The following is a 20,883-nucleotide window of genomic DNA, read 5'->3' on the forward strand; positions in this document are numbered from 1 at the left end:
CAGGTGGTAGAAGAGCCGCGGACGCTCCGCCTCTCCTCTAGTCTGGCTGCTCTACTGGGTCGGGATGGCCACGGTCCGGGAGAAAGCGCTGTCTCTGAACCTGTGTACGTCCTACAGCCCGGCACAGAGACCGCCAGGTACGGCTGTGTGAGGAGCAGCTGTGTGAGGAGCAGCTGTGTGAGGAGCAGCTGTGTGAGGAGCAGCTGTGTGAGGAGCAGCTGTGTGAGGAGCAGCTGTGTGAGGAGCAGCTGTGTGAGGAGCAGCTGTGTGAGGAGCAGCTGTGTGTGCGGCGCCTATGTACTGTGTGAGGAGCTGCTGTGTGTGCGGAGCCTATGTACTGTGTGAGGAGCAGCTGTGTGTGCGGCGCCTATATACTGTGTGAGGAGCGAGCAGCTGTGCGTGTGGTGCATATATACTGTGTGAGGAGCCTATATACTGTGAGGAGCTGCTGTGTGTGCGGTGCCTATATACTGTGTGAGGAGCTGCTGTGTGTGCGGCGCCTATGTACTGTGTGAGGAGCAGCTGTGCGTGTGGTGCCTATATACTGTGTGAGGAGCCTATATACTGTGTGAGGAGCTGCTGTGTGTGCGGTGCATATATACTGTGTGAGGAGCAGCTGTGTGTGGGCGGCGCCTATATACTGTGTGAGGAGCTGGTGTGTGTGTGTGTGTGTGTGTGTGTGGCACCTATATACTGTGTGTGTGGCACCTATATACTGTGTGAGGAGCTGCTGTGTGTCGCCTATATACTGTGTGAGGAGCTGCTGTGTGTCTGGCACCTATATACGGTGTGAGGAGCTGCTGTGTGAGGAGCTGCTGTGTGAGGAGCTGCTGTGTGAGGAGCTGCTGTGTGAGGAGCTGCTGTGTGAGGAGCTGCTGTGTGTGTGTGTGGAGCCTATATACTGTGTGAGGAGCAGCTGTGTGCATCGCCTACATACTGTATGAGGAGCCTATATACTGTGTGGCGCCTATATACTGTGTGAGGAGCTGCTGTTTGAGGAGCCTATATACTGTGTGAGGAGCTGCTGTGTGTGTGTGGAGCCTATATACTGTGTGAGGAGCAGCTGTGCGTGCGGTGCCTATATACTGTGAGGAGCAGCTGTGCGTGCGGTGCCTATATACTGTGAGGAGCAGCTGTGTGTGCGGTGCCTATATACTGTGTGAGGAGCTGCTGTTTGAGGAGCCTACATACTGTGTGAGGAGCTGCTGTGTGTGTGTGTGTGTGTGTGTGTGTGTGTGTGTGTGTGTGTCTAGCCTATATACTGTGTGAGGAGCTGCTGTGTGTGTGTGTGTGTGTAGCCTATATACTGTGTGAGGAGCTGCTGTGTCTGGTACCTATATACGGTGTGAGGAGCCTACATACTGTGTGAGGAGCAGCTGTGTGTGTGTGTGTGTGTGAGGAGCCTATACACTGTGTGAGGAGCTGGTGTGTGTGTGGAGCCTATATACTGTGTGAGGAGCTGCTGTGTGTGAGGCGCCTATATACTGTGTGAGGAGCAGCTGTGCGTGTGGAGCCTATATACTGTGTGAGGAGCTGCTGTGTGTGCGGCGCCTATGTACTGTGTGAGGAGCAGCTGTGCGGGCGGCGCCTATATACTGTGTGAGGAGCAGCTGTGCGTGCGGTGCCTATATACTGTGTGAGGAGCAGCTGTGTGTGTCTGGCACCTATGTACTGTATGTATAAAGGAGGACAACGGGAGTATATATAGCAAAGTAACAAACTTTATTAGAAACACAATTAAAAACACACATTTAAAAGACACCAAATGAAAATACCAGGAATCCATGTTATATCACAAATTAGCAGCCAACCATTGGCATATGGTAATATACAAAGAGAAGGTGTGCAATAACTCCATGTCATCCTACTAAGTGGACCCAGTTACCATGAACCACCCCATAACCGCCTTAATATATCTTAGCCAGTGCTACTCTGATGTTTAGAAAAGGTGCCGGTCAGAGAACCTGATCCACAGTGAGGACTAGCATGGAGAGTGCCCGGAGGAGCAATATGAGTACCAAGCCATCCAGCGTCAAAGGATCCCCCTCCCAGAGCACAAGCACAATTATACCCACATGGAGATCCCAGGATTGAGCGTCACCCCCGACGCGCGTTTTCGCTGCTATCCTCGCTGCTTTATCAAGGGGAAGTGTCGTTTCCTAAATCACATGTGACGTGGGACTTACAGGATATAAGGTGTGGTGATTTAGGAAACGACACTTCCCCTTGATAAAGCAGCGAAACGCGCGTCGGGGTGAGGCTCAATCCTTTGGGGGCTGTCCTGCGTAGGTGCCTATATATTGGGGGCTGTACTGCTGTCTAGGCGCCTATATATTGGGGGGCTGTACTGCTGTCTAGGCGCCTATATATTGGGGGCTGTCCTGCGTAGGTGCCTATATATTGGGGGCTCTCCTGCTGTCTAGGCGCCTATATATTGGGGGGCTGTCCTGCGTAGGCGCCTATATATTGGGGGGCTGTCCTGCTGTCTAGGCGCCTATATATTGGGGGGCTGTCCTGCTGTCTAGGCGCCTATATATTGGGGGCTGTCCTGCGTAGGTGCCTATATATTGGGGGCTGTCCTGCTGTCTAGGTGCCTATATATTGGGGGGCTGTACTGCTGTCTAGGTGCCTATATATTGGGGGCTGTCCTGCGTAGGTGCCTATATATTGGGGGCTGTACTGCTGTCTAGGTGCCTATATATTGGGGGCTGTCCTGCGTAGGTGCCTATATATTGGGGGGCTGTACTGCTGTCTAGGTGCCTATATATTGGGGGCGGTCCTGCGTAGGTGCCTATATATTGGGGGCTCTCCTGCTGTCTAGGCGCCTATATATTGGGGGCTGTCCTGCTGTATAGGCGCCTATATATTGGGGGCTGTATAGGCGCCTATATATTGGGGGGCTGTACTGCTGTCTAGGTGCCTATATATTGGGGGCTGTCCTGCGTAGGTGCCTATATATTGGGGGCTGTACTGCTGTCTAGGCGCCTATATATTGGGGGCTGTCCTGCGTAGGTGCCTATATATTGGGGGCTCTCCTGCTGTCTAGGCGCCTATATATTGGGGGCTGTCCTGCTGTATAGGCGCCTATATATTGGGGGCTGTATAGGCGCCTATATATTTGGGGGCTGTACTGCTGTCTAGGTGCCTATATATTGGGGGCTGTCCTGCATAGGTGCCTATATATTGGGGCTGTCCTGCTGTCTAGGTGCCTATATATTGGGGGGCTGTACTGCTGTCTAGGTGCCTATATATTGGGGGCTGTCCTGCGTAGGTGCCTATATATTGGGGGCTGTCCTGCTGTCTAGGCGCCTATATATTGGGGGCTGTACTGCTGTCTAGGCGCCTATATATTGGGGGCTGTCCTGCGTAGGTGCCTATATATTGGGGGCTGTCCTGTCTAGGTGCCTATATATTGGGGGCTGTACTGCTGTCTAGGCGCCTATATATTGGGGGCTGTCCTGCGTAGGTGCCTATATATTGGGGGCTGTACTGCTGTCTAGGCGCCTATATATTGGGGGGCTGTACTGCTGTCTAGGCGCCTATATATTGGGGGCTGTCCTGCGTAGGTGCCTATATATTGGGGGCTCTCCTGCTGTCTAGGCGCCTATATATTGGGGGGCTGTCCTGCTGTCTAGGCACCTATATATTGGGGGCTGTCCTGCTGTCTAGGCACCTATATATTGGGGGCTGTATAGGTGGCTATATATTGCGGGGGGGGGGGCTGTACTGCTGTCTAGGCGCCTATATATTGGGGAGCTGTCCCGCTTCCTCTATGGACAGGATTGTATCCAGTGTGATTTGCTGAGAGCCACCTGGTAACTGTAATCTTCCGCTCCACTAACCCCGTGGGCAGCGTCCTTCCCGGCAGCCGTACTGTGCGCCCCGCACCGTCTCTGCACTGTGTCCCGCCGCCGTTTGTGCTGTCGGAGGACAGTGTCCGGCCCCGTGCAGTGAGCTGTGCTGGCTCCAGGTATGTGATGCCTCAGCCCTGGAATGTGACTGGAGCCGGTTACAGTCGGCGCTCACTTCCTCTGTGCTGCTGTGCCGTTCTGTGCTCTTCTCCGGACAGGACGTTCTCTACACGGTGTCGCTGAGATTCTTTCCATATGGTGCAAATCGCTGCTCTACCAGCAGGACGGACCGGACTGATCGTCCATCAGCCCTTCTCTCTGGGATTCCCGGTCTGTTCCTATATTAGCAATTTGCGCAAAGAATTGGTGACTGATATTTATACACTAAATGCAGATAAATCCTCGCTATAATCAGAGGCTCACGGTGTCCCAGAGTGACCTCTAATATTGGGGAGCGTGGTGGAGGGTGGTTGGTCCTTCGGTAAACCTCTGTAATGCCATACAGGGTATGTTCATACTTGGTGGCCTCTGCAGTTATTTCTGCACTCCTGTTGTGGTAAGACTTATTCTGATATTCACCGAACACTTCCCATTATAATATGGCGCTGTTCACATGTCCATAGCTTTTTGCAGAAAATTTGTTAATGTAAAATGGATCTTTTGAAACCCTGCCTAGGTGCTGGTAATTGTAGTGTTCCTCTTAGTCCCGCTGTCTGGTCTGTAAAAAAACAAAACAAAACACTCAGTAGTGGGCTCTGCGACTCCCATATGTACTGAACAAAGGCTTTATGGATGAGACAATTATCTGCAAGATGTGAATCTGCACTGAATGGCTTGGAAATTGAGGTCTGCAGCCGGCTGACTTCTAACGGTTCTGGCACACAATGCACCGGATAGTCAGTGACATCTTTAAAACTTGTGCTCCTTTCAAGTGTTCTGTCCTACAAGAACATGGTGGCAAAAGCCCACAAGTGCCTTCTAGTCTGCCTCTCTCCCTCCTTTATGTTGGTGGAGAATACTTTAAAGCTATGTGCACACGTTGCGGATTTTGATGCGTTTCCGCAGTGTTTTAGGATGCCCGGAATTGCATCAAATCCGCAGTGTAGTGCACCACCAAAGTTAGTCAATGGGAAATTGAGAATTGTTGTCCACATGCTGTGGAAAAATGCACGCAGATTTGCAGAGTTTTATTTTCCACAGCAAGTCAATTCTTTTTGCGGATCTGCAGCGTTTCTGCACCCATTAACTATCATTAAACCTGCAGATTTGCCTGACTCAAAAATCTGCGGATTTGCTGTTGACTTGCCTGCAAGAAATGCTGCAGATAGGGAGGAGGAAGAGACTGTGGGCGGAGGTGTGCGGGTCTGTATGTAGGCAGACATTGCCCGATGGGACTACAAGTCCCATCCGGCTATGCTTGCTACAGTGACAACTAGCTGATGATGGGACAGTAGTAGTACCATCGTCTGGCTACTGTGTTCCTGTGTATAAAAACAAAAAACAAGAAAAACACACACATACAGTACATACTCATCATACAGCTAATCCCTGACTCCCTCAATCACCTGTAAAAATAATAAACAAACAGCATATTCCCTGTTCTGATGTAATCCATTTAATAACAAGTGTCCCATGTCAATCTCCTGTGTAGAGCTGTCACATCAGCAGATGTGACCGCTGTGCAGGGGCTCCGGTGATACAATGACTGCAGGTATCCTCCTGCAGTGGATCACTCCGCCGTCAGAGGTCATTGGAGTTCAAGCTGTCACTTGTGGCAGGACTGCGTGGGAAAATTCTCACTCAGCAGTGCCATAAAGTGAGAGCATGAACTCCAGTGAACCCTCAGTGAAAGCACTGCTGGAGCCATTGTCTCCTGTCAGTGTCACTGGAGGCCATGTAGGGCAATAGCATCTCCCGATGTGGCTGCTCTATAGGGGAGATCGTCGTGGGACCCTCATTATTAAATGGATTACGTTGGAACAGAGTATACTGTTGGCTTATCTTTTTTATTTATTTATTTATTTTTTTACAGGAGTTTGAGGGCGTCGCATGGATTGAGTAACCATAAAGAAGGGAAACTGTTTAGTGTTTTATTTCATTAAAATATTTTATTCTGGCTGTCTTTATATTCTGGCTGTCTTTATTTAACCCCTTAACAACTATAGGATTAGTAATGGATAGGTGTTTTGTTGGCACCTCTCCATTAAGCTGGGCTTAATACAAAGGTGACCTCAACCCCACAAATATTACCCCATATGCCACCACTACAAGGCAGTGGGAAGGGAGAGGCTAAGTGCCAGAATTGAAGCATCTTAGAGATGCATCATTTCCAGGGCAGCTGTGAGCTGTTTTGTAGCCTGGGGGGGGGTAGCAATATTCATGGCCCCTTCCTAGGCTATTATCAGCCTGCAGCTGTCTGCATAGCCTTTTCTGGCTATTAATTATAGGGGACCCCACGTTGTTGTTTTGGGGGGATCCCCCTATTTTAATAGCAAGTAAAGGCTAAATATACAGCTGTGGACTGATATTCATAGCCTGGGGGATCCATGGGTATTGACCCCTTCCTAGGCTGTAAACATCAGTCCCCAGTTGCTGGCTTTCCCTCTCTGGCGCAAAAAATTGTGCTGGAGCCCACGCCTTTTTTTTTTTTTTCAAACAGGTATTGCATTTAAGGCTACTTTCACACTTGGCCAACGTCGGTACGGGCCCGTCGCAATGCTTCGGGCCGACGTACCGACGGAACCTGTGAAATTTACTGCAAGACGTGGGCAGCGGATGCAGTTTTACAATGCATCCGCTGCCCATTCTGCAGTCTGGGGAGGAGGGGGCAGACTTTTGGCCACGCATACGCGGTAGAAAATGGTGGACACGACGCACAAAAAAGTTGCATGGAACTTTTTTGTGCCGACGGTCCGCCAAAACACGACGCATCTGTCGCACGACGGATGCGACGTGTGGCAATCAGTCGCAATGCGTCGCTAATGCAAGTGTATGGAGAAAAAACGCATCCTGCGGGCAACTTTGCAGGATGCATTTTTTTCCAAAACGACACATTGCAATGTGCGTCACACAACGCAAGTGTGAAAGTAGCCTTAAAGGAACCTGTAACCCCCCTCAGGCGGGTAACTAAAGAGCCACCTTGTGCAGCACTAATGCTGCATTATGACAAGGTGGCTTTTTAGTTACGAATGCCTGCACACACTGAAATAAACACTTATAAAATGTGCCCCCACATACCCTGAAATCGTCCCAGGGGCGGGACTTTCCTTCCGTCACTCTGGGCCTGTGCGCGCCGCCTCCTCTTGCTGCATTTTCGTCTCTAGCGCCTGCGCTGTAATTTTTTTTTTTTTTTTTTTTTCCCAGGCATGCGCAGTTGCGCTGCCCTTCGTACTTACAGCACAGGTGCCGGGACGACAATGCAGCAAGAGGTGGCGGTGCACAGCTCCGGAGTGACGGCTGTGCTGCGTCTAATTAGGAAGGAAAGTCCCACCCTGGGACTATTTCAGGGTATGTGGGGGCACATTTTATAAGTGTTTATTTCAGTGTGTGCAGGCGTTTGTAACTAAAAAGCCACCTTGTCAGAATGCAGCATTAGTGCTGCACAAGTTGGCTCTTTTAGTTACAAACGCCTGAGGGGGGAGACAGGTTCCCTTTAAGGCCGGGGTCACACTTGCAAAAAACTCGCACGAGTCTCTCGCATCCATACCTGGCACTCTAGACCAGAGTGTGCGGCTGCGTGTATTTCTGTGCGGCTGTGTATTGATCCTTGTGCCGGGTATTGAGGTGCGAGACTCGTGCGGGTTTCTCGCAAGTTTGACCCCGGCCTAACGCAGACTTTGTCTTTAACTCTTTATGTACCGTACCATTTTATGTTTATTACTAAACATCGGGCTTGGTATTTATCTAGATCAATCATCGTGTAAACATTATTCTTCAATGGAGTGTGTAATTGAAGAGTTTGGAAAAGAAATGACATCAATTTTTTTTTTTTTTTCTTTTTCTTCTGCTAAATAGATCTTTATTTAGCATACAAATCCGCATCAAATCCGTGCAGATTTTTACCTGCGTTTTCTGCCAAGAGATGCAGAAAATTCCACAGGCAAACCTGCAACGTGTGCACATACCCTAAGAGGGGCTTCTGCAGGCAACTAAAGAGACATCTGGAGGGGAGGGGGGCATATTTAGTTCTGTTCTTGGTGTTTAGAGCATTTTTTTTTTTATCCCACTTCTGCTGATACCAGAGCCCTTTTTTATTAATGTTGGCTATTTATCGATACTGTAGAGTAATAGAATGGGTGTTGTGTGCTAGGATTTCACAGCACAATCTGACAGGAAGCTGGGGCTGTTACATTGTGTCCCCTCCAATACAGTGTGGCTAATCAGAGACCCAGGAACTACCGGTATTTTAGTTTCTAAAGAAATGTGTAAGTTGTGCTTATTGTCACATGTAAAGTAAAGTAATGTAACCTGTTCCTTTATGCCTGAAGAATTCACTAATATAGTTTAATTGCGGAGGTGCATAGATAAAAGGATACTGCAAACGCAAGGTATTTATTGAATGATCTGAATGTGACCTTTCTGTGAAAGTCCAATGTCCTGTGTTTTGTGTTTTTTCATAATGTATCCACAGTTTACTGCAACAGCCAAGCACTCAGTCCTCTAATTTCTGACCTGCAGTGAGGAAACACAATGGGGCATTATTAAAGGGACACAAAGACTAAGTTCACACTGGGTGTTTTTGCTGCTTTTTTTTTTTTTTTTTCTGCAGCAAGCCCTGATTTCTTGGCAGGAAAGTAGCTGCAGCAAAAACGCATGTTTTGGTGCAGTTATTTCATGCGTTTTTTGGGCTAACTCTTGTATCTTTTGGCATGCTAATAAAGTTTAATGCCCCCAGAGGATTAAAAAACTACTTGCTGTAGAACCTTGCATGAAGATCATGATCTGACTGGAAAAAATCACATGAAAGATAGATGAACAGCCGGCAATTCGGCAGCCGTGTACAGTAAAATCACAGCAGGACAGGATAGAATAGGTGAATTACATACAGTATATACATAGAATAGATAAATGGCTGTCAGTGACATATACTATTAGTACAGTGTGTGTAGCTTGCTGTACATGTATTTAATTATTAAAATATTATTTTCTTCAAAAAATGACATGGGCTCCCATGTAAAACATTTTTTTTTCTTTTTTAACCAGTATCTGCTACTGCTGCTTGGTGTCTCACGTGTCTGAGGTCACATCCTGTTCAGGTTACATCGGGGGCTTATCTACAGCATTACAGAATGCTGTAGGTAAGCCCCTGATGGCGGTGGCCTTAGCTTATATGTGAAAAATGGGGTGACAGATTCCCTTTTAAAAGAGACCCACATTTTTCCCTTCCCCCATGACGGCACACTTGAGAGAGGGGATCTGCCCAGCCAGGACAGGAAACCCTACTGAAAATAAAAGGGCGGTACCTCTGTCGCTTCAGTTGGGTTTCCTGTCCTGACAGGGACCCTCGTGCTGAACACGGCGGTGATTCCACTCACCCAGGTCCCGTCCCGGCGTGGAAGAGCAGGCGGCGCCTGTGCGTCGGTGTTCGGGAGCCTGGAAGCGCCGTCCGCAGGTCCCCCGGGGTCTCTGCATCCGAGCGGGCGTTGGTGCAGCACGGTCGGACCCAGCTCCTTCCGTGGCTGCCACGCTGCCCTCCTCCCTCTGCCGACATCCAGGTGTGCTGGCCGCTTCCGGGTCGCCCGTTTGACGTCACGCGCAAGGCACGCTGGGAATGGGCGTGACGTCGGGGGTGGGCGCCGGATCCAAGATGGCGGCGCCCATGAAGAAACGCCGGCCGGTGGAAAATGACTCCGGCAGGAGGGGAGGGGCCACTATTGGACACCGGAGGAGGCGGGGAGTGCAGTGGTCCCCCATAAATGGGTGTCTGACCACAGAAGACGCGCTCATGTCCAAAAACTTCAGCATGGAAGTGGGACAACCAGAGCAGCAGCAGCCGCCGCCATCGCAGCAGCAGCGTCAGGAGCTCTCGCCAGATGCCTTGCCAAGCAACCAGCACAGGAGCAGTCGCTCAAGTGGTAGGAGCAGCAGCCATCCTGTCCGGCAAGACTCTTCAGCGTCCAGAAGGGACACTGCACATGCATCTGTCCAGCCTCCAAAACCGGTACCCTTGACTGACGCGGTGGTGAGTGATCTTCGTGAATGTCACCCTTATGGTAACAGGGTCCATTTTTTCTGTTTGATCACTAGGGGCCGAGGAAATCTAGCGGCAAAACAAAGAACCGCGAATGTGCCCTTTGTAAAGCCCCGCTTGCAGTTCAGTGGCAGAAGGACCTCTGCTCTGACTGCATTCAAAAAACCATACAAGATGAGACTCCTAATTTCGCCACTAGCCTCAAGGCCATAATTCAGGCAGAAATTAAAAACTCCCTAAAACTGGCCCTTAAAGGGCACCTGTCACCCCGTTTTTTCAGTATGAGATAAAAATACTGTTAAATAGGGCCTGAGCTGTGCATTACAACAGTGTATTTTGTGGACCCCGATTCCCCACCTATGCTGCCAAAATACGTTACCAAAGTAGCAGTTTTCGCCTGTCAATCAGGCTGGTCTGGTCAAAAGGAAGGGCGTGGTGTCTTCCCCCAGATCTTGCTTAGTTTTCCGTTGGTGGCGTAGTGGTTTGCGCATGCCCAAGGTCCCGAATCCACTGCACAGGGGAGTTAAAAGAGCGTGATGTGCACTATTTCATTGGTGATCGGTGGGGGTGGCCATCTTCCTTTGGCCGTGCGTGCGCAGAAGCGGCGCTCTGCTGGCCGCGGCTTCAGGAAAATGGCCGCGGGATGCCGCGCGTGCGCAGATGGAGATCGCGGCGGCCATTTTCCTGAAGCAGAGTTCGCATCTCGGCTTCAGGAAAATGGCCGCCGCGATCTCCATCTGCGCACGCGTGGCATCCCGTGGCCATTTTCCTGAAGCCGCGGCCAGCAGAGCGCCACTTCTGCGCACGCGCGGCCAAAGGAAGACGGCCGCCCCCACCGATCACCAATGAAATAGTGCACATCGCGCTCTTTTAACTCCCCTGTGCAGTGGATTCGGGACCTTGGGCATGCGCAAACCACTACGCCACCAACGGAAAACTAAGCAAGATCTGGGGGAAGACACCACGCCCTTTTGACCAGACCAGCCTGATTGACAGGTGAAAACTGCTACTTTGGTAACGTATTTTGGCAGCATAGGTGGGGAATCGGGGTCCACAAAATACACTGTTGTAATGCACAGCTCAGGCCCTATTTAACAGTATTTTTATCTCATACTGAAAAAATGGGGTGACAGGTGCCCTTTAAAAAATCAGGGAGGAAGAGCCGTAAAGTGTCTACGGATTCGGAGGCCTCTCAGAAACACAAGAGTCAAAAATCATCCCGTTCTCCCTCTACCTCCTCCGCCTCTATCCAGTCCTCAGATTCCTCCTCAGATAGTGATACAGGGGGTCGCCCGTGTTTCCCAACTGAGGATGTAGAAAAGTTAGTCAAAGCAGTCAGGACTGCAATGGGACTTAAAGAGGAAAAGACACGTAGGTCACTTGAGGATGTCATGTTTGGTGGTTTAGAGGAAAAAAGAAAACGGACATTTCCGGTCAATGCAAAAATTAAAGCATTGATCGTAAAAGAATGGAAAAAACCCGAAAAAATGGGTACTTTACCTTCATCAAAAAGGAGATATCCTTTTGAAGAAAAAGACTCCGAATCCTGGGAGAAAATCCCTAAGATTGATGGTGCGGTAGCCAAATCTCTGAAAAAATCATCCCTTCCTTTAGAAGACTCAGGGGTCCTAAAAGATCCACTGGACAAAAAAGCAGATGGGTTTTTGAGGCACATCTGGGAAGCAGCGGCAGGGGGCTTGAAGCCGGCTATAGCTGGGACATGTACAGCTCGCGCTCTTATGGTCTGGTTACAGCAGATAGAAGATCAGCTAAGGAATAAAGTCCCTAGGAATGACATTCTTGCAAATATATCCCTAGTTCAAGGGGCAGCAGCATTTCTGGCGGGTTCCTCTGTGGACTCCGCGAGATTAACAGCCAGAGCAGCGGGCCTGTCCAATGCGGCCAGAAGAGCCCTATGGCTTAAAGGTTGTCCGGGAGATTTGCCATCCAAACATAGGCTATGTTCCATCCCATGTGACGGTCAACTCCTGTTTGGGAAAAAGTTAGAGGCGATTTTGGAACAGGCAGGAGATAAAAAGAAAGCCTTTCCAACCTTCCCGAAAGATCCGAAAAAAACCTTTTTTCGGAGAAGATTTAACAGAGGCCGACCTCCAGGAGATAGGAGAAATTGGGACTTCAAAGATAAAAGGAAATCAGGCTATATGTTCAAAGGGCCCTCTACATCTGCCAAAAAGTCCCCCCCAATGACATTACATCAGAGGTTGGAGGAAGGCTCTCCCTCTTCTATCCAGCCTGGATAAACATCTCCCCGAGCATCTGGGTTTTAAATATCATAAAAGAAGGCCTAAAAAATAAAATTTATCTGTCCACCCAGGCACAATTTCGTAATAACTCCCCGGAGGAAAGCCTGGCAGGAACAATTAGTTCTAGAAACGGAAGTCCTCGGACTGATTCAAAAGAATGTCTTGCAAGAAGTCCCGGTTCAGGAGTTGGGATGGGGGTTTTACTCCCCCCTCTTTCTAATACAAAAACCCGATGGCTCTTGGAGGACCATAATCAACCTAAGAAAGCTCAACCTTTCAATAGACAATCACTCCTTCAAGATGGAGTCCATCAACACAACCATAAAACTTCTGTTTCCTCACTGCTTCATGGCAGTAATAGACTTAAAGGAGGCATATTACCATATTCCAATACATCGCAAATACTGGAGATACTTGAGTGGCACTCTACATACAGAACCAAGTGAAACATTACCAATACACAGCCCTTCCATTCGGCCTATCTACTGCTCCCAGGGTCTTTACCAAGGTGATGGCAGAGGTAATGTCATATCTCCGTTCCCGGAATATTGTAATTGTCCCATACTTGGACGATTTTCTTGTGATAGGGAAAACAGAGGCCGATTGCTCCCATCAGATAACGGTAGTGATATCAACTCTAATAGAGCTCGGTTGGTTGATAAATGTCCCCAAATCGAAGTTAGTTCCTGTAAAGGTACAGTCCTTCCTGGGTCTGATACTAGATTCAGAACGTCAACTCTGCCTCCTCCCGGAGAACAAAGTAACCAAAATCAATTTGACCACTGCAGCGATGCCTCAACCAGCGATGACCCTAAGGAAAGCGATGTCTCTACTAGGCTCGTTAACGTCCTGCATTCCGGCGGTAGGATGGGCACAATTCCACCTGAGACAACTGCAGTGGGAAGTTCTGTCAGCCCAAACACTGTTAAGAGGGCATTTGGAAGGAAGTCTTTGTCTTCCTCAGGATGTAAGAAATTCCTTAAAATGGTGGACCATAGAGGAACATCTCACTATGGGAGTCCAATGGCAGAAACCGGTCGAGGACATCATCACGACTGACGCAAGCAGCATAGGTTGGGGAGCTCACTTAAGATCCCATTCAATTCAAGGAACTTGGTCCCCCCCCAAAGAAAAGAACTATTGGCAGTAGTAAAGTCCTTGAAACCTTTTCTTTCCCGGCTCCAGGGCCACCATGCTCGAGTCATGACGGACAATCGAGCAGTAGTGGCCTATATCAATCACCAGGGGGGGACGAGGTCTTGGAACCTCATGGAGGTGTCAAATTTACTATTTCATTGGACAGAACAACACCTGTCTTCCCTAACCGCTCTACACATAAGGCCGGGGACACACTTAACGTATAAAAAAACGGTCCGTTTTTCACGGCCGAGAATCGCACAAATGTTTCAAAAACAGTGATCCGTGTGCAGTGCGAGGATGCGATTTCCTCGCATCAAATGATCCGTGTGACATCCGTATGGCATCCGTATGCCGAGATTCTCGCAAGCTTGCAAAACCGACATCTAATGGATTTGTACTCAAATGTTCGGGAAAACATATATACAGTGTGTATATATATGTGTGTGTGTGTGTATGTATGTGTATATATATATATATATATATATATATATATATATATATATATATATATATATATATATATATATATATATATATATATATATATATATATTCTGTATTTATATTTCATTCAGCGTGATCTGTGAAAAGCCGGTAATTCAATTGCCGGCTTTGCATTTCTCCTTCACAAACCCGACAGGATATGAGACATGGTTTTCATACAGTAAACCATCTCATATCCCCCTTTTTCTTTGCATATTCCACACTACTAATGTTAGTAGTGTGTGTGTGCAAAATTTGGCCGCTGTAGCTGCTAAAATAAAGGGTTAAATGGCGGAAAAAATTGGCGTGGGCTCCCGCGCAATTTTCTCCGCCAGAATGGTAAAGCCAGTGACTGAGGGCAGATATTAATAGCCAGGAGAGGGTCCATGGTTATGGGCCCCCCCCCCCCCCCCCCCCCCCCGTGGCTAAAAACATCTGCCCCCAGCCACCCCAGAAAAGGCACATCTGGAAGATGCGCCTATTCTGGCACTTGGCCACTCTCTTCCCACTCCCTGTAGCGGTGGGCTATGGGGTAATGAAGGGTTAATGCCACCTTGCTATTGTAAGGTGACATTAAGCCAGATTAATAATGGAGAGGCGTCAATTGTCACCTATCCATTATTAATCCAATTGTTTGAAAGGGTTAAACACACATATGATTTAAAAGTATTTTAATGAAATAAACACAGCGGTTGTTTTAATAATTTATTGCTCTCTCAATCCATTTTCAGACCCTCGCTTGGCAAAACAATAAACACACAATATACATACCCTCTCTGATGTCCTATCACGTCCCACGAGGTAATCCATCTGGAGGGGTTAACTAATATTACAGGCACGAGCTGCGATAAACCACTCGCTCGTGTCTGTAATCCCCCGGCGAATGAATGAAATGTAGGTCATTGACCTACATTTCCTTCAGTCGCGGTGATGCGCCCCCTGGTGGATGTCCTCATATGACCTGGAGCGTGGGAAAAAGTTCCCAGGCTGCAGTTCATGAGAACATCCAGCAGGGGCGCATCACCGCGACTGAATGTAAGTATAGATCACTGCTTTCCTTTCAGCACCCGGGGATTACCGGCACGAGCGAGTGGTTTATCACAGCTCGTGCCTGTAATATTAGTTAACCCCTTCAGATGGATTACCTCGTGGGACGTGACAGTTCATCAGAGAGGGTATGTATATTGTGTGTTTATTGTTTTGCCAAGCGAGGGTCTGAAAATGGATTGAGAGAGCAATAAATTATTAAAACAACCGCTGTTTATTTCATTAAAATACTTTTAAATCGTGTGTGTGTGTGTGTGTGTTTTTTAACCCTTTCAAACAATTGGATTAATAATGGATAGGTGACATAATTGACGCCTCTCCATTATTAATCTGGCTTAATGTCACCTTCCAATAGCAAGGTGGCATTAACCCTTCATTACCCCATAGCCCACCGCTACAGGGAGTGGGAAGAGTGGCCAAGTGCCAGAATAGGCGCATCTTCCAGATGTGCCTTTTCTGGGGTGGCTGGGGGCAGATGGTTTTTAGCCACGGGGGGGCCAATAACCATGGACCCTCTCCTGGCTATTAATATCTGCCCTCAGTCACTGGCTTTACCATTCTGGCGGAGAAAATTGCGCGGGAGCCCACGCCAATTTTTTCCGCCATTTAACCCTTTATTTTAGCAGCTACAGCGGCCAAATTTTGCACATACACACTACTAACATTAGTAGTGTGGAATATGCAAAAAAAAAAGGGGGATATGAGATGGTTTACTGTATGTAAACCATGTCTCATATCATGTCTCATATCATGTCGGGTTTGTGAAGGAGAAATGCAAAGCCGGCAATTGAATTACCGGCTTTTCTAGAGAACACCGCTGCGTATTTCTCGCAATGCACACGCATGGTCCGTGTGTAATCCGATTTTTTTCTCGCACCCATAGACTTGCATTGGCGAGTCTCGGCCGAGATACGCTGACAATCGCAGCATGCTGCGAGTTCCCTCGGATCCGAAATACGGTGGAGAAAATATCGGATGATGGGAGCTGAACCATAGATTAACATTGGGCCGAGTGCTATGCGATCTTTTTTTTATCGCATAGCACTCGTCCGTATTACGGTCTAGTGTGACCCCGGCCTAAGAGGGGTAGAAAACTCACAGGCAGACTTTCTAAGTCGCAGAGTTCTGAGACAAGGGGAATGGTCCCTGAATCCCGAGATAATACAGGCCTGGGGTACACCAGAGATTGACTTGTTTGCCACCTCACGCAACAAAAAAGTGAAGAAATTTTGCTCACTGAACCCAAACAAACATCCTTTCGCAGTAGATGCCCTACTAATACCGTGGAAATTCTCTCTGGTGTACGCATTTCCCCCGATAGTGATGATTCCAACAGTGTTCCGGAAAATCAGAGCAGACCGAGCGAAAATAATACTCATAGCTCCATTCTGGCCAAGAAGACCATGGTTCTCCCTTCTAAGGCAGATGTCGATAACAGACCCATGGATTCTGCCAGATGTGCCGGACTTGTTAACCCAGGGACCAGTGACCCACTCTCAGGTGAAGGGCTTCCATCTGGCAGCCTGGCTTTTGAGAGGGCGCTACTAAGTCGCCAAGGATTCTCACCAGGGTTAGTCTCCACCCTATTAAAGTAGAAAGCCTATAACGTCTAGAATCTACGGTAGGACCTGGAAGAAATTTTTAGGTTTCTTAGGTGAACCGTTAGGGGATGTAGCTCCAGTGGGTCCCATCCTAGAATTTCTACAAGCAGGCTTGCAACTAGGGTTAGCAACTAGCACCCTTAAGGTTCAAGTTTCAGCCTTAGGGGCCCTATATAATTGCAACCTAGCATCTAATAGATGGGTTTCACGGTTTATAAAATCCTGTGGCTGGTCTAGACCAGTTATTCCCAAAATCCCTCCTTGGGATCTAAATCTAGTCTTGGAGGCTTTAACCAAAGATCCTTTTGAGCCTTTGCAGGAATTATCACCTAAATTCCTCACCCTGAAAACGGTCCTACTAGTAGCCCTAACATCGGCCCGTAGAGTAGGTGATTTACAAGCTCTATCAATATGCCCTCCTTACACTCAGGTTTTTGATGACCGGATAATCTTAAGACCAGATCCAGCGTATCTCCCCAAAGTAGTCCAAAAACTTCATATGAGTCAGGAGATTACGTTGCCATCATTTTGTAATCCTAAAAATCCGGGGGAACAATCCATATGCTAGATGCAAGGAGATCCATGTTACAATATATAACCATGACTAGTCAGTGGAGGAAAGATCAAACCCTATTTGTAGCCTTTCAAGGTAGTAAAAAGGGATGTGGGGTAGCTAACAGTACCATTGCTAGATGGATCAGGGAGGCCATTAGTCTGTCCTATTCTGCAAGTGGCACTCCGGTTCCTGACGGCATCAAGGCTCACTCCACCAGAGCTGTGGCTACCTCCTGGGCAGAGAAAGCTGAGGTATCGATTGACCAAATTTGCAAGGCCGCTACCTGGTCCTCACCCTCAACTTTTTTCAAACACTACCGGCTAGACCTTTCCTCCTCTGCTGACCTAACCTTTGGTAGAAGGGTACTCCAAGCGGTGGTCCCTCCCTAAGGGTTTTTCTTTCTACAAAAGTCTCTCAGGTGTGCCGTCATGGGGGAAGGGAAAACACCAAGGTTACTTACTGGTAGCCGGTTTTTCCGGAACCCATGACGGCACCCGTATATTCCCCCCCTTTATCACCCTTTCAGTGTGCACTATTGTTTTGGGTGTTTTTAGTTAATATAATGTGGTGTTGGATTGCCATGTGTACTAACCAGGGGGGCCTCTCATGCTCTGAAAACCAACTGAAGCGACAGAGGTACCGCCCTTTTATTTTCAGTAGGGTTTCCTGTCCTGGCTGGGCGGATCCCCTCTCTCAGGTGTGCCGTCATGGGTTCCGGAAAAACCGGCTACCAGTAAGTAACCTTGGTGTTTCCAGGACGTCCCCCTGACAGCACCCTGGAGGACGACGTTCTCCTCCTTGCAGGGACAGGAAAAGAACACGAGAGGTTAAAAGGTCCTACTCCGCCCCCTTTCCCTCAGTGTTTTTTTTTTTTTTTTCCTGTCTCTGCATGGACAGACACACGAGAGAAGCGCTGCGCAACTTACCGGAGGGCTCAGGGGGATCGTGCGGCTGGTCCAATATCCTTCCCCCCCCCCCCCTGTCAAGTGGCCAAGGGCCGAAACTCCCCGGTGGGGTGCCCCAGAGACCAGTGAGCGGACGGGCTCCTGGGTAGAGCCCGCTCATCCTGCGGGAGGCTCTCTGCTCAGGTGCCAAGTCCTAGGATCGGAAGAGGTTCCCGGGAGCGTGCGTTCCACTTGGTGAAACGCGGAAGACCAGCAGACTGCACAGCAGGTCGGGCATCACTTCTGGTGACGTCAGCGCCCCAAATCAGCGTGCGTTCCACATTTTGGTGCGTGGAAGAGGCTGCAGGGGCGACCGTCACTTCGGGTGACGTCTGAGTCGGTGTGGAACGCGGAAGCAACGCCTCACTTGGGATAAAGGCAGTGTGTGTCCCAGTTCAGGGAGCGCAGACACTGTGCAGAAGCAAGCAGCTTGCAGGCTCCCTGATGCCCTAAAAGGAGTGTGGTGACATGGACAATAGGAGTGAGGACGCAGGGGTAAGTGCGCATAACGCAGAACCCGGGCACGCACTTAGACACACAGCTCCTAGTCCTGACTATCCCCATTCTTGGATCATCTAGGATAAGGATACCCCACAAGGGAATAAACACCGTGTGCACTGCTATAGTTTGGTGCAGAGACTAGGTACCCAAACCATATAGTAAAATGTGAAAGAGTCTCGCACTCAACTTAAGTATTTTTGATTGTAGATTTATTAGTACTAGAGGTGGACTCTGCGTCTGAGAGGACAACTCACATACCACAGCGGCTTCCCTCCAACCCCTGTTCCATATCTGGCCGTCTGAGGTGATCACCTCAAGCCCAATATACGCTATTCTGAGTCTGTGCATACTCCTCTCATCTACTATTCCACTCCTATATAAGGCGGTTACTACCTGCACCACGCATGATTTGCATCCTAATATAGGAATTATCGCCACACACTAGTTGGCACAGCACGTGACTGATGAAAGTCCGCTTGGGCTGAAACGTTTCCAGTGCTACCTCTAGTACTAAATCTACAATTAAAAATACTTAAGTTGAGTGCGAGACTCTTTCACATTTTAAGGATACCCCACAGGCACCCCTGCCCATGGCTAAAAAGTCAGGCAAGGCTTTGACAAAGTGTAATCGCTGCCCCATATGCCATGTAAAGCTGCCAGATACCTACAATAAAGCCCTCTGTGGCTCTTGCACTTCCAGAGTCATAAGGGAGGAACAGCCATCCTTCCTGTCTGAAATGAGGAGCTTGATCCGTGAAGAGGTGCAGGCTTCCCTGTCCAACATCGCACAGCAGTAGCCCTCCAGTCCAGGCCCGAGCCATAAGAGGCCTAGATGGGAGCTGAAGCAGAGAGAATTTGGGCTATCCTCGGATGAGGAATCAGACATGCAGGGCTCAGACCAGGAGGAGGGTGAGCTACCGCTAGAAGATCAGGAACAGGGCAGAAAGTACCTTTTCCCAGTTGAGGATACCAAGAACCTGGTACAGGCGGTGAGAAATACCATGCAAATTAAAGATGTCCCACGGCCGCAATCCAGGCAGAACCTAATGTTTGGAGGTCTCGCATCCCAGAGGTAGACTCTGTTCCCAGTAAGTGAACATATTCAAGTCATATTACCAGAATTGAAGGAGGCAGAATGTAGACTAGTGATGTCCCGAGACTTCAAAGGTCGCCTACCATTTGACCCAGACGACAACAGGACATGGGAAGAAATTCCTAAGGTCGATGTACCAGTGGCTAAAGTCACAAAGAAGACGTCTATTCTGTTTGAAGACTCATCAAGCCTGAGATCCCATGGACCGGAAGGCGGACATTCTCCTGCGACAGGCTTGGGAAGCATCAGCAGCCCTGATACAGACAAATATAGCAGCCACCTCTGTGGCTACGTCCATGTTCCTGTGGATGGGACAATTGGAGGAACATTTAGCTAACAAGTCCCCTCGGGCTGAGATAATAGCCTCTCTACCGATTTATAAAATCCACCACTGCCTTCCTGGCTGATACTTCAGCCAAATCAGTGAGGTTCGCTGCCAGAAACAGCTTTGTCCAATGCGACCCTTAGAGCCATCTGGCTAAAGTCCTGGTTGGGGGATAATGCCTCCAAAAATAAGTTATGTGCCATCCCTTTCTCTGGGTCCAGAGTATTTGGGCAGGCTCTAGACGACATCTTAGAGTTTGCGTCTGATGGCAAAAAAGGGTTCCCACAGGACAAACCCCAAAAATTTCAGCCCTTTTGGAAAAGGCCGGCCCTTCGCAAACAACCCCATTATAGAGATCCGGAGAGCTCTAACAGAGGAACCTATAGAAGTTCCTATAACCAGAGCCGAAGGGGCAAGAATTCCCCTCTTGGATCTAGCTATAGATTTTAGAAGGCAGACACCATCTTTATCTGGGGCAGGCTCAGTCTCTTTGCGGAAAACTTGGGGCAGATCACCAAAAACAAATGGATCTTAAGGACCATAACAGAAGGCTACAGAATAGAGCTTGCCTCTTCCCAGCCCCAGAGATATATTACACCTACTAGTGTAGCAGCAGACTCTGCAATGCTTGCGGACCTTCGGGAGTTGGTCAACTCGGAAGTCATAGCTCCGGTCCCCCCCCCATCAGAAATGGGCAGAGGCCACTACTCCTCCCTATTTTCAATTTTAAAGCCTTCAGGAGAAGCATGCACAATCATAAACCTGAAACCGTTAAATATTTTTGGGTCAGATGCAAGAGGTTCATGATGGAGTCGATAAGGTTAACCGTCCACCTCATAGACAAGGACTCTGTGATATGCACTCTCGACCTGAAGAGTGCTTATTACC

General features: G+C 48.7%; 1 protein-coding gene across 1 annotated transcript in view; it reads left to right on the forward strand.

Moving 5' to 3' along the window:
* The window catches only part of DEPDC7 (DEP domain containing 7), a 93,825-nt gene continuing 72,942 nt past the window's right edge, over positions 1–20,883 (forward strand). Inside the window, exon 1 of the mRNA XM_077288102.1 lies at positions 1–137. Coding sequence (XP_077144217.1) covers positions 65–137 — 73 coding nt within the window. The 5' untranslated portion in view covers positions 1–64. The remainder of the gene's footprint in view (positions 138–20,883) is intronic.

The sequence above is a fragment of the Ranitomeya variabilis genome, chromosome 2 (assembly GCF_051348905.1).
Source record: "Ranitomeya variabilis isolate aRanVar5 chromosome 2, aRanVar5.hap1, whole genome shotgun sequence".
Lineage (NCBI taxonomy): Eukaryota > Metazoa > Chordata > Amphibia > Anura > Dendrobatidae > Ranitomeya > Ranitomeya variabilis.